This window comes from Megachile rotundata, chromosome 9 (genome assembly GCF_050947335.1).
Source record: "Megachile rotundata isolate GNS110a chromosome 9, iyMegRotu1, whole genome shotgun sequence".
NCBI lineage: Eukaryota > Metazoa > Arthropoda > Insecta > Hymenoptera > Megachilidae > Megachile > Megachile rotundata.
The window spans coordinates 17,154,621-17,167,596 of record NC_134991.1 but is presented as its reverse complement, the minus strand read 5'-3'; the positions used below and the strand labels follow the sequence as shown (position 1 = coordinate 17,167,596).

Below are 12,976 nucleotides of genomic sequence, written 5' to 3'. Positions count from 1 at the left end.
ATCCGAGATACCAGCTCGAATAACGATTATCAAAAACCAATCTGTCATCGCCAATCGTGACAAATGTATCGCTGAGATAATTCTCAAAACAACGTTCAAAATATCCATATATCTCAGGTTCCGGTTTTTAGCGTTATCTCTGATTTATTGGATGTTCGCTTCTTCGTTAAATAATGGATTCTGATCAACGAATAAAATTTCTTTTTATTTCTTTATACGCTATTTTAAACCATTCTCCTGTCATATATTTGTTACATATTTATTACGCTGTTTATATTCGATCGAACGGGAATGAGAGATTTAAAAAGGAATTATTCTTTCTCGCGCGATATTGGAATTTTCGGAAAGCGTAGAAAGAAAATCGCCCGGTTATATATGCAGGCGTATTGTACAGATGTTTGACTCGTATCACCGATAACGAGCGATTGTTCCCGTCGTCGGTGCACGCATCGGAGCATCGTTTCATTGATAAGGCGTTGATCGTTGAAAATATTGGCGTTCATGCGTCGGTGGAACGGTAGTTTTCGGTGTCACGACGCATACGAAATCGACTGTTCCAGATACGGGACTGCGGCTGAGCGAAATTAACACGCGAACAGGGTAGCAAGCAGCTGGAAATTACGGGCTCCACATCGACCAAGAGTTATTGCCGGCGGGTGAAATTACGGATTCGAAAGAAACCGTGAGAATCGCGTGCCAGCGCGTGAAAGACGAGTCGGTGTGGCTGTAACACGGTTGCAAAAGGTACGGAGGGATCGTTGGTGTACGGTTGTTGGGGGGCGGCTGTTGGATTCCCTTGTAGCCAACGCGACGAAACAACGTAGCCGAGCTTGCGCACCGCATTGCACGGCTGCAGTCGAGTCATTATGCAGCTACTGGCTGTCACTTCTACTCACCGTAACCGCAGACCGACGTTGACTATCGTCGAGTTCTCTATGCATCCGGTTCTCCCCGCGCTTTCGTCGCCCGATACCAGTGGTACACCGCTGAATGTATTACGGCTCGTTTAAACCCGATTTCTAATGCACCCACCCTTATGTGCCAATGCCTCGACACTGATACATCAAATACCCTTCCGGTTTTCTCGCTCTCCTCTTTTTTCTTCGTTCTCCGAATTTTCGAAGCTAGACTTTCGAGTTGACGAGTTTAAATTCGGATACGTCAGACACTCGGAGTGTTACTGATTTATTAATTACGATGCTCTTGTTTCCGAAGCTATAGTGTATCGATCAATGATGAAAAATAACTTCCCTGTTCGAAAACAGCGACGTAAATTAGCGATTCGAGGGAGAGGAGGGTTACAGCTATTTTGTCGCTCGTAATTTGATCGTGCCGCAGGTAGGATCGCGATTTCGCCATCAAAGTATCTTCGCGTGATATCGACGTACGCCAGTATTTCGTTGGCACGCGACTATTTCGTGTTCCAATGAGAGACATCGCGTTCAATTCGAACAAATAATTCCTTCGTGCGTTACAATCTGTCTAAAGAGCAAACAATAATCAACAGATTTCCTTCTCCCGGGAAGTAGAACAAAGATTCGCGACCTACTTATTTAATTTCACTCCCGTGAAACATTTTGCTAATTGTAAATTATCGTTATTGACGACGTGACGTCTTTGTGAACGACGAGCTGGTTAATAAAATCGATACGTCGCGACGCTTTTACACGCTTCTCACCGAGTGCTATCTACGTTCAAATACGATCGCGCCACGTCGTGGCTATAAATTGAGCATTCGGTGTTGCCGAATGGTTATATTAAATCACCGGATTCAAACTGTGCCAAAACTGTACGATCGTGTCCCATGATTTCCGCCACGCAATCGTTTCCCCTCGAATTAAAATGCAGATGTTCTATTCCGCGAACAAGCTGTTCTTCTAACATGAAATTGATCTAGTAAAATAGTCGATGCAAGTCGAACGAAGTAGGTCTTGCGAATAATTAGCAAAGGATCTTAAGTTTTTCTTTCGAGTTTTATCGAGACTTTTTTGGTACACTCTTGTTCGAGTTACCCAGGTAATTAACGCGGCATAAGCTTTTTTTATATCGTCGACGAATCATTCATACTCGAGCTTGTACGAACAGCCACAGTTTGATTATTCGTATAAGTGCTGACACAAACTCTCCGGTAACCGACATTGCTTGTTCGACCATTCTAACTCAACTTCTACTGCCGCAAAGTACACTATTCCGTCTGACCAGCGGCGTGCTTATTCTACTAGCTTGGGTCAGCCCGTCAGAGAACGATTCAGCTTTATCAGTAGAATAGTCGAACTCGCAATATCACGATATCAACCAAGTCAGACACGGGCTTATCATATTTTATCAATAGATGTATAATTCTATTTATCTTTGTCGAAACAATTTACTCGCGCACAAATTGTGTTCCGAGCATCGATCATCGTATTGTTCTTGTTTGTTTCGTTAATATTTGGAATACATTCTCTGAACGAAGACAATTCTCAATGGAGTTATTTCTCCGTTTGTTAACTACTCGATTAAATTAGTATTTAACATTTATACTTTTTGAAATATTCAATAAAGTTCGAAATACCGATACACCCCCTTTGCCGGTAAACGCGTTAAAACAATTACCCTCGGCGCCGACATAAAACTCGATTAATATTACACGTCAATATTAGGTTGGTTCTATTTAACACGGCCAATCGAGTCGCGATTATGCGGACTGTTGGCGTGGTCGGGCGCGTTTTTCGCCAACCACCAACGGAATATCGGATTTTCGGTACGTCACGATGGGAATTAATAATACTGTTTGCCCTAGCATTATGCGGTGCATCTCGATCGTTCGTCGCCCATGAATTCTGGTAATCACCCTTTCTAATTGATAATACTCGATTCACGAATCATAATATTCATCGCCGCAGGAACCAGAATTATCCTTCGTACGTTTCGTACTCTGTAAAACTTCCTGTCAACGAATTACCAACTACATTTCTTCGTTATTCATAGACGTAACAAGGAACCCATCACTTACGACACTTTAGACTCTATCGTTTATTAAGATCTTACCACGATGTTGGAGCAGTGAAATTTTCACGACTGGTCCAACGTAGCTTGATGAACGATTAAAATTTCAAACTCCTTCATAGATTGCTTCTCGAGTTAGAGTGGCCTTTAAAATTTGCTACGGTCCAAGGCCACTTGGAATTTTTCGAGTGAACAAATTCCGCGTTTTGTTTTTAGAGAATATCTTGTAAATGGAAGAAGAGTTTCTTTAATTTTAACCTTCTGAACGGATCTTTGGTATTTATAGGAGGATGCATTTCGTTGAAGGGAAAGTGGCAGAAGCTTGAGGGTTAAGATAGATTTCAGGGGTGAACAGCACGGCACCCGGCGGGCATTTCCGCGTAACCGACCTCGACAAACCAAGCGAAACGAGGTCAGGAACGAAGCGTACGACGGACGAGGGTCGCTGGTGGCCCGTCCACCTGGTCACCCCTAGCTAGGGGGTGGCTTTCCTCCGCTCGGAATCCCTCGGATACGATCGGACGTTGTCGCTTCCACGTTCTGTCGTGGAATTGTGTTACAATGACACGACAGTATAGTCTCACGGCGCTCATAAACGAATATACAGGGTGAGTCAGGTTAAGTGCTATCGTTCGGCTCGTATTTTAATAAGCAACTTCGCTCGCAATATCTCGTTTAACGATCTGAAAACATTGTCGTTACCATCTTTCAAGGGTCACAGCACTATAAGTTCCTTCAAACTTTAAAACTTTGTACTACATCGAAAATCGAAATCCACGGTATTCGACACTGTTTATAAACAGCCTGTAAAATTCTGTTCGCTTCGAAACAGTAAAATTGTCAACATTAGAAGCGATAACACCCGTTGAACATCGTGGACAATCGTCCAGGTAGAGGAGAGCGTACACTGGCACGATCTCACGTACACTTTGAATCGGCACGTGCAAGGACACAGAGGATCTATAGATAAGGCCGGTCCGACGGAGGTTTCGGAACGCGGAGAACGCGCACACTTTCGCGCAGAAACTATCGCGTGTAAGTTTGGCGGAAGGGGTAGGAAGAGCAGGTAGAAAGCAGGGGTGGTGGAGGGTTAGACCGCGCGGCCGACGGTCTATCGCGGTACGATCCTCATTGGGCGTCGAGTCGTCGTGGCGACGCGGTCCCGACTCGGAGGCACGCTCGCTGCTAACCAGTACGCGCGCGCGAAGTGACACGAGGACACCGAGTGTTCGCCACTTTTGCCGCATCCTTTTCTGCAGCAACACTCACGCACACAGACACACTCGTACACGCACACACACTAGAGTACACCGAACACAATCGAGTGCAGATTTCTCCGGTCGTGTTTATCGTGTTCCGTGGTTTCCGGCGCGTGTGATCGCGGCTGCACCAAGGTCATCCTCTTTGTCTGTGAGGCACGTGTGATCCAGCGAAGGAATCGATCGCCCCCTTCAGAAATTCCGTAATCGAGGGTTTCGAGCTGGAAATCGGTGTCGGTCGAGGGTAGTGTTCGTGAATAATTTAGCTCGGGAAAAGTGAAAGGATAAGAGAGTGCGAAGGCCTGGATACGAGGAGTGTTCGCTCGGGTTGGATCGTATCGAAGGTGGAGGAAACGGGGCACGATGAGACGGACGACGAGAGGATGTCGCGCGGACGTCGCGGGATTCATCGTCGTCGTCGTCCGGCAGATCCGTCTCGATCGCTGGCCCTCGAAAGCGTCCAACAGGATCGTTTTACGAACACGCTGAAAGATAGAGGACCTATGTTGTACCATGATCTGATGGGCAGAGTCATGTCACGTGTCGTCGGGACGCTGCTGGCGCGATCGAAGCTGTTTGCGAGTGTCGCGGCGGCGATCGTCGTGCTGTCGTGTTGCTGCAGGTGCACTCGGGCCAGCGAGTTCCCTGAAAGGGAGTGCTGCGATCTCATTTTCCCCATACCGGAACCGACTGGCAGATCAACGTCCGCTCCGACGCCTACCGGAAGAAGCGGTGAGTTTTTTTTATCGTCTCTCCTATTTCTTTTTCGAACATTTATTCTCGTCGAGCATGCTTTGCTAGCGTTCGCAAATACGGCGCGGCGTTGTAAATCGACAAAGGGGAACTTTGCTCGAAACAGAGTGGTTAGCTTCGTTCGCGACGTCAACAAGGTCACGCTCCGCGTAGAATCAAGCTTGTTGACGTTGGCTCGCCAGCCAGAGCCGATTCGTAAACATCGCGGTCCCTTCGACCCTGCGTTTTCGCTCGCGGGGAAAGTTAGATAGAAGAGGGAGTTTCCTGTTTGATCGTTGACACGAGACCGTTCTCTCGTAACTTTCGTGGGATGGATCGCGTGTTCGGCTAACGAAACGATCCGAGTTTCAAACTGTCTCGATTGCTTGAAATAGTGTTACCGTTTCATTTTTTATCCTTTTTCATACGTTAATTGCCGTCCAGGTCACCGGTGACTGGTACCGCGAATAATTGCTACGGAGAAAACAATTTTCAACGGCGTTCGTTTTATCGCTCTTTTATTGTATTATTTAAACTCTACGTTTTACACGCTCATTTCTATTTTTTTCAAAATTCTTTCCCTTTATTAAAGATACTGCATCGGTAGTTGACAGTGTACCGAGAGTCGACGCTTGTAAATTTGACGAACATTGTGAACTCTGGCATGAAAATGTAATACAATTGTCGTTTATAATTCTACAAAATAAAATGCCGCGAATTGCTTACGGAAAGAAGAGGACTATGATAACGATTACGATACAACGTCAACTACTGGTCCCTACGTTTCATGCCGTAAAACAGGATGAATTATACGTAGGTTAGTGCCTTTGACACTATCTAACGTTTGTAAATATTTTCCATTGAAAGAACAAAGAATAATCTCGGTCAAAATATAACTCGTATGTTTTTCTACGCCATGGTTTCTTTGACAGTAGCCAGCATATTAAAATGCTTTTCTAGTCAAAGAACAGAGAATACAAGTAATCTCTGTCACAATATAACTCGTGTACTTTCCTACCTCATGGTGTCTTTGACAGAGCTCGCGTTTTTAAATATCTCTCCATTCCAAGAATGAACAATTATCTCCATCAAAATATAATTTCTGTTTTTCTTGGTCGTGATGTTTCCGATACCGTTTGACGTTTGAAAATGCTTTTCTATTCAGAAGTTAATTTTATATAACTCGAGCTTTCCTTACATCGTTACGATTCCGTATTCGAAGAATAGATCGTTGAATCTTTTAACGTTCCGAGTTTTTAATCAAATTCATTTAGCTTTATCTTTCCAAGTTTCTTGGAATTAATCCGATAAGATTCCAATTTTTCGGTTCATTTTGCCCGTATTATTAGCATGGATCATATAAATGTTCCAAAACGAATTCACCGATCCGAGTTTAATTCAAAACCGTGATTCTATTTGCTGCAAAATATTCGAGTAAATGTATTCGCCGTTGAAAGGCCGCATCTTTTTTTAGTAAAAAAAAGAAAAACGCTCGTTTCAGCAATGGTTCGATAGAGCATTCCGATAGGGGTGGAAGGGAAGCCAATAATTGGACAGGAACCGATAACTGTACGTATAGCTTGGGCTCGTATTTTGCTAGCCACCGAGCAGCTATTACAATTTCCGTAGAGGGACGAGCAGATTATTAATTCAATTAGGACCAGTTATTAATTCAACAACGATGGTTTATCGACGCCGCTTCGATGCGGTGGTAATTTAAGTGGCGAAACAACCGTGTAATCTAGAGACTTTGCTCCTCTAATTCCCTTTCGTCGTTTCAATTCCGACTTTTCTCCGAGTAACTTTCGATCATTAACTTCGACTTAGTCCCCTCTAATTGCTGGAATAACATCTTTTGAGAAGATATCGTTAAATAGAGCAGGCTTTTACAAACTTTCGAGAACCACAAAGACCCAGACTTTAAAGCGTTTTAAATTCTAAAGTCCCAAAGACCCGACAAACTTTCCGAATTTCGAGTCTAACCTTCGAAATTTGTCTGCGCTCGCTTTAGGAATCCCCAGAGCGGAAGATACTTAAAGGTAGTGTCTCCATTGTTGTAGAGCATCTACGAGAATTGGGGATGAACTTCGATCGAGACCCACGATCAAAGGCTATCTACCGTATCTATAGCCCACGAGCAAGTTTTGGGATCGAAGTCATTTATACACCCTCCTCGTCGGCGAAATACCGCGTACGTGCTTATAGAGTGTTAATAATGGATGGTGATCGGTTTCATCGGTATTTTATATTCGTGCTCCCTTTTTCTTTCGAAGGTCGAGGATGAAACCCTGCATCGATTTTGCCCTCATTGATTATTTGTCATTGACACGAATTTCGTTGTAGATCAGTTGGCTCCGTAATTAAAAGAAAGATTGCTCCGAATTATTCGTATTCTAGTGTGTCTAACAAACGTCGGTTTAAACGTGTTAAATAGCACGCTAAACTAATTGAAGCGAGTATTCAAATGAATTATAACGAAGGTTTCACCACGAAGTTAAGAACATTTAACGCTTAACGAGCAGTATTTATTTAACGAGACGACAAATTTGCTGTTGACTTTGGGTCGATGTAAAGAAAACACGGTCAAAATCATCCTGGAGCGAGACAGGTTAGCAGAAATTGAAACGACGAGTAAAATTGAAAAATAGTTAGCCAGCGAAGACGAGGAGGTTAAAAAGATCGCGGATGCCGGAGGCGCGAAACTGTGGGACGTAGAAGGCGACAGTCTGTCAAGAAGGAATCTCCGTCGAAAAAGGGAGAAGTAAAAAAAGCAGCAGCTACAAAGGCACGAACGCGAGAGCATCCGAAGCGGGCAAAGATTTTTCTCTAAGAGTTCGCGACGTGGCTACGTCCTACAGGCTCCTTGCTTAAATGTCGCAAGTCAGCCCGCAAAAGGAAAAGGTAGGCGAAGCTGCCGGGGTGGCAGACGAAGAAAAAGAAGGCGCAGCCTCGGAGAAAGGGAAAAAGAGGGGACCGAGAAGTGGCCCATTGACGTTAAATCGTACGGTGAGGTGCTTTTAAACGTCCTCGCTATTTTCATGCGACCTACTTTAGCCAGCCGTACCGTAACGAGGTTGCTTTCGAATAAATTCGAAGTACCTTCGAGTCGTTGTTCCCGCTCGTTTCCCCTTCCCGACCTTCTCCCTGATTCTGCATCTTCTGGTAAACCGAATCGAACCGAGGACCTTAACTCGTACCTTTTCTGGGTCTCCAGCTATTCGACTCCCGTGATAAACGAAGGGCTGTAACTGATCGAAGCCGTGGGTCATTAACCCTTTGCATTCGGAACTTACTACTCGAGTTTCTTGGTAGTTGATTAACCCTTCGATAGCGAGTTCCTGACCTAACACCGTTACACTTTGCTCCGATCTACGGTACACTCTCGTCGTATTATATGGCGCCGGAAAATTATTAGGATGGCCGTTGCAGAAAGAGAACGTAACATGCAAGAAGATCCGTGTGTTCCGTTGATGGGGACGGCGCTAAATTATGCCTCGTAGAGATACAAAGCGTGTAAATACAACGAGTAGAGATACAACCGTGCAGCGATCTAATGCGTGGAGAACTAACGCGTAGAAATAAACGCAAGGCTATATTAGGCAATGTGGCAGTCCATGCGAAGGGGACTCGCTTGTCCGGCAATGGTGGCGATATAACTAAAGTCTACTCTATAGACGTAGGAACAACGTACTTAACAAGCGGGATACAGGTGGACTGCGTTGTTGCACGTTTCTGAACTTTGGAAGTTTGCAAGTTTGAAACTTGTTAGAGTGTGCGACGAGGAAGAAACAGCAGCCAAGCTAGACCCAATAAAGTGGGCCAAAGGCCTTGCCCCGAGTGTTTCCTGATATCGCAAATATCTTATGATATCTGATTTATCAGTCTGGGAGTTGTTCGAACACGTATCTTTTATTTTTAACATAAAGTATAATAATATCGATTGAACGCATAAAAATAACCAAAGTTCAGTTTTATATTTCCATGAAAAATTTTTCTACGATATTTCAAAATGTCTGCTTTGCGAAGCATCTCTTTGTGGTTTAAGGTATCTTCAAGAAGCACGAAGCTGAACCATATATTTAGCTTCGCAGCTGAAAATCGTAAACATTCGTTGGAGAGTCGATTCGGTCGATATTCATGGGCCAACGTGATTAATTAATCCTGTCAGAAAGATTGAATACACCCGAGAATACCGTTTACCTACCCGCGATCGGTTTCGTTGTTTCTACCATTCTGGAAAGGATTTCATTCAGGAAACTCGGCTAGGACCGAGTCTGTAAATTTTCTGCCGTTTCAATCGAATTTCAAAGATCACGAATCAATCAAATATTATTTTGTGCTTCTTACAATTTCAAATTGTGACATTTAATACGACCGGCTCTATTAAGAATTAACGAGAACATTATTATTTCATTTTCCGCTAAATTACTTAATCAGTAGCTCTAGCTTCTTCATCAAATATTCATGATATTCAAGATTCATTATATCTTGTCCTTTGATTATTCCATAAAATGCGCTTAATTATAACATAATTGATAGTTAAATTTAACGCATCGATTACACTGTTCTAAATTCTTAAATTTTGCACGCTCCAGCACATTGACCGTATCATGGTGTAAATTAAACTTTCCTGAAACTTTACACGCGACGTTTTTTGCACGAGTTGAAGATTTTTCTCGATCGCGCAAAATAGAATCGTTTCAATTTTCCATCGGGTGTATCGTGTTTCTTTTTTTTCTAACTGCATGGAAAAATTGAATGCACAATTTTCCACGGGCTACCCGTGGACGAATTATTTCCTTTTCTTTTTCCGTATGTATTTCCGTAGAACGATGCCATTTGTTAGGCCGCGTATGATTTAAAAGAACGCCTCGATATCGAAGCGTGCGATTCCGTAGGCCGATAGCTTGCTGGTTGAATTCAATTACCGAACAGTTTGATTTGTCGGCTCGATCCGCGTAATTAATTATTCGGCGAAATTTCATTATTGGGAATAAATTCGGGAGTCACGTATGCTTTGATAGCAGTCACTTCTAAACATTCAATTGCCTAGCTGCACTATTTTGTGCGGAACACGGTCGTTCGCGGGAACAGATTAAACCTATATTTTATAGACGTTGCAATGTTTGCTCTTTATTTTCCATCGCAGTGTTTTCAAGACGCAATTATTTATTTCTGAACGTTTCCCATTAATTTTTCTATAAGACGTTTTATTCTCCACAAAAAAAAAAAACAATCGAGTCAACCAACGCGGAAGGAATAAAATCAATATATTTGCAAGAAAACAACGAATTCTATATTAAAGAGATTGCAGAATTATTCCGTGTAAAACGAAGAGAAATAATATTTGCATTTACGTTGTTGTTACTTCATTGATTCGTTAACGAATACGTGTTTGTCGGATTCCATAAATATTTACAAGCGTTTTACCCGTTGGTCTCGTTGCACCTCGCACATGGATTTGAACCAACATCAAGACGAAAGTATTCGTTGTGTAGGGCCGAGAAGCTGCTCGATCTCGTCGTCTACTTCCTCTCTTATTTTATTTTACTCGACCTCGTTTCCTTTCCTCCAGCGATTCGTTTCCTTCCACACCACCCATTCGAGAAACCCGTTATTACTACTTGTATCGTGGCAAAGGGAACACCTCGAATCACGGGATTCCTCGTCAAAGAAATGACTAATTAATTGGCCGGCAACCTCGGCCTCCTTGACCCGATACGCGGTTCTCTTTGAACCTCTAACATCTTTCTCGGCCAAACTGTTTCCTCAATTTTTTCTCTATCCTTCCGTAGCCATTGAAACATTTTATCGGTGCCGTCTTCGATGTCCATCTTTATTTGTACCTCGTTTTATTGCCCTATCGCTTTCAAACGGAATTTGATCCTCCGGTAGCAATTATCGTTCGCACACTTTTTTCTAAATTTTCGAGAGGTTTCAACGAATGTCGAAATTAATGAATAATATGCGACGATGTAATCAATTATTCGTTGGTATTTACGTTCTGTATATCGACGACCAATAACGTTGAGAAATTTCAACGGATAAGAAAGAAACGGGGACAATCAATACATAGGACGCATACTTCGATTTGATTAAACACGACCTCGTTCGATTAATCTTCGATCCTGAAGATGCTACCATAATTTAGGTGGCTCGTAAACCAGGACGCGCTTTCTACATATTTCATACGGCGTTGAACGGAAAAACAAAGACAGCCTAGCCTCCGGACGCTTAATCCCTGAAGTATTTGCTTGTCGTGGCTGGAAATTAATTCCGCGATCGTTAATCACGCGTGATGACGTTTCATGTACCACCTAGAAATTGACTTTCAACGCGCGGAATTCCTTCCAAGACCTCCCTCGTTGCCTTCTTTCGAGTCTTTCCTGTATCTCTCTACTTTGCTCGCAACTTTACTCGACAAGTGTTTACGCTTGCTTCGAAGAGTCCGACACTCAAAGCGAGTTGGATTCTAGCACTTTTTTACTCGTGTCTTTCAACGACGTTACACGGAAGATATTGAAATTTTATTTTAATTTAACTCTCGAACGATGTCATACAGGGATCTTTTAAATTCAATTTTGCATCACGTTTTCTTCGCATTAATTCAGTTTTACGGACTGTACGATGATACGTAGAATAACGAATGAGCTACAACGTTACGACAACCTTTTTACACCGTCCAAGTAAATATTGTAGTTTCTTGTATTAAAAGAACTAGAAAGATTTAAATAACATAATTCATATTATCAGATTTCTCTGACAGGTTATTTCGACCAAAGATTAACGATCAAAAACCTATTCATCTTTTTCAATCAATGATCGCCGGCGTCGAAAAAGTCCATTAAGTAACTTTTACTCGATAAAGTGTTGAGAGAGGAAAAATTGTTCCAAATCAAATAAAATTCAAGCGGCTATTATAAATTAGAAAGCTTCAGTTGGTTGCGACTCCACCGTTTTTATCGCTCGTAATTCGACGCGATGGATGTTGAGAACGATCGACTTTTTCCTCGAAAAAACGCCATTAATAGCGTATCCGGTTCTCGTTTTCTTCTTTTAGACGTTTCGCTTCTTCTGCAACGGCGTCGAAGATGCCGCGTTTATTAACTCTTTTATCACGGTATCATTCGACTCAAATATCCACCATCGTGTATCGTGCACTGATCGCTAATTGTAAACCAACTCTCCAAATATTAATCACTAACTACTGACTAACAATTACCGTTTCAAGCACCGATACTAAATTATTAGATACTAATTAGTGAAAAGAAACGTTCACAGGTTTCGCAACGAAAGGGTTAGCTCCAACTATACCCTCGTCAAGTTACACTTTCTATGGCAGACGGACAATAATTTTTTAACGAAATCTGTGTCATCGGTTGATGAACAGAAATGGAAATTAGCTGGATCGTGTCTGACCCTTGTCGAGCGCGTTCTACTAGTTGCTGTGCTGTCAGTAGTAGAAGCGTACGTTTATAGTCAGCCGCTCGAGTACTGGCGCCGCAGAAAAAAGCGACAGACTCTTTTTACATAAATTTTTTCGCGATGCGCGACGGTTCTTGACGTCCTTTTTTATTTCGGTGTTCTCGTTTAATTGCGCTTTGTTCGTTTGAAAAAGGCCCAGTCAATGTCGTACGAATGTTTCGAAAATGTTCAAGTAAGATTTGTTTCGACAAGTCGTTCATTAATTAATCATATTTTGATACTTGTAAAATAACTTGTTTGTAACTCGATTTATGAGAAGAACGAATAAGCCTCTGTCCGCGTACGTTGTTCGATGAACTCGATTTCGTTTTCGCCAACCCCGTATTTCTTACCCCATAAAGTGGGCGACCCCTCTTCATCACCGAAAACGACACACCTCCTTTATTTCCAGCAGATTTACGAGCCGCAAACCACCGTACAGGGAATTATTGAATTTGCATGGCGAAATACGTAAGACTGAAAAGAATCGCGAACACAGCTAACTCTTATTTTTCGCGGTCTTCTTATCGAGT

At 42.7% G+C, this 12,976-nt stretch overlaps 1 protein-coding gene across 4 annotated transcripts in view; it reads left to right on the top strand.

Annotated features, from left to right (window-relative positions):
• Positions 1–86: 86 nt before the first annotated feature.
• Positions 87–12,976, top strand: part of Gfrl (Glial cell line-derived neurotrophic family receptor-like) — a 218,621-nt gene continuing 205,731 nt past the window's right edge. Inside the window, exon 1 of one of the 4 annotated variants that reach the window (XM_076535545.1) lies at positions 87–4,979. In XM_076535545.1, coding sequence (XP_076391660.1) covers positions 4,631–4,979 — 349 coding nt within the window. In that variant the 5' untranslated portion in view covers positions 87–4,630. The remainder of the gene's footprint in view (positions 4,980–12,976) is intronic. The other 3 variants (XM_076535543.1, XM_076535546.1, XM_076535547.1) reach the window with 3 other exon arrangements.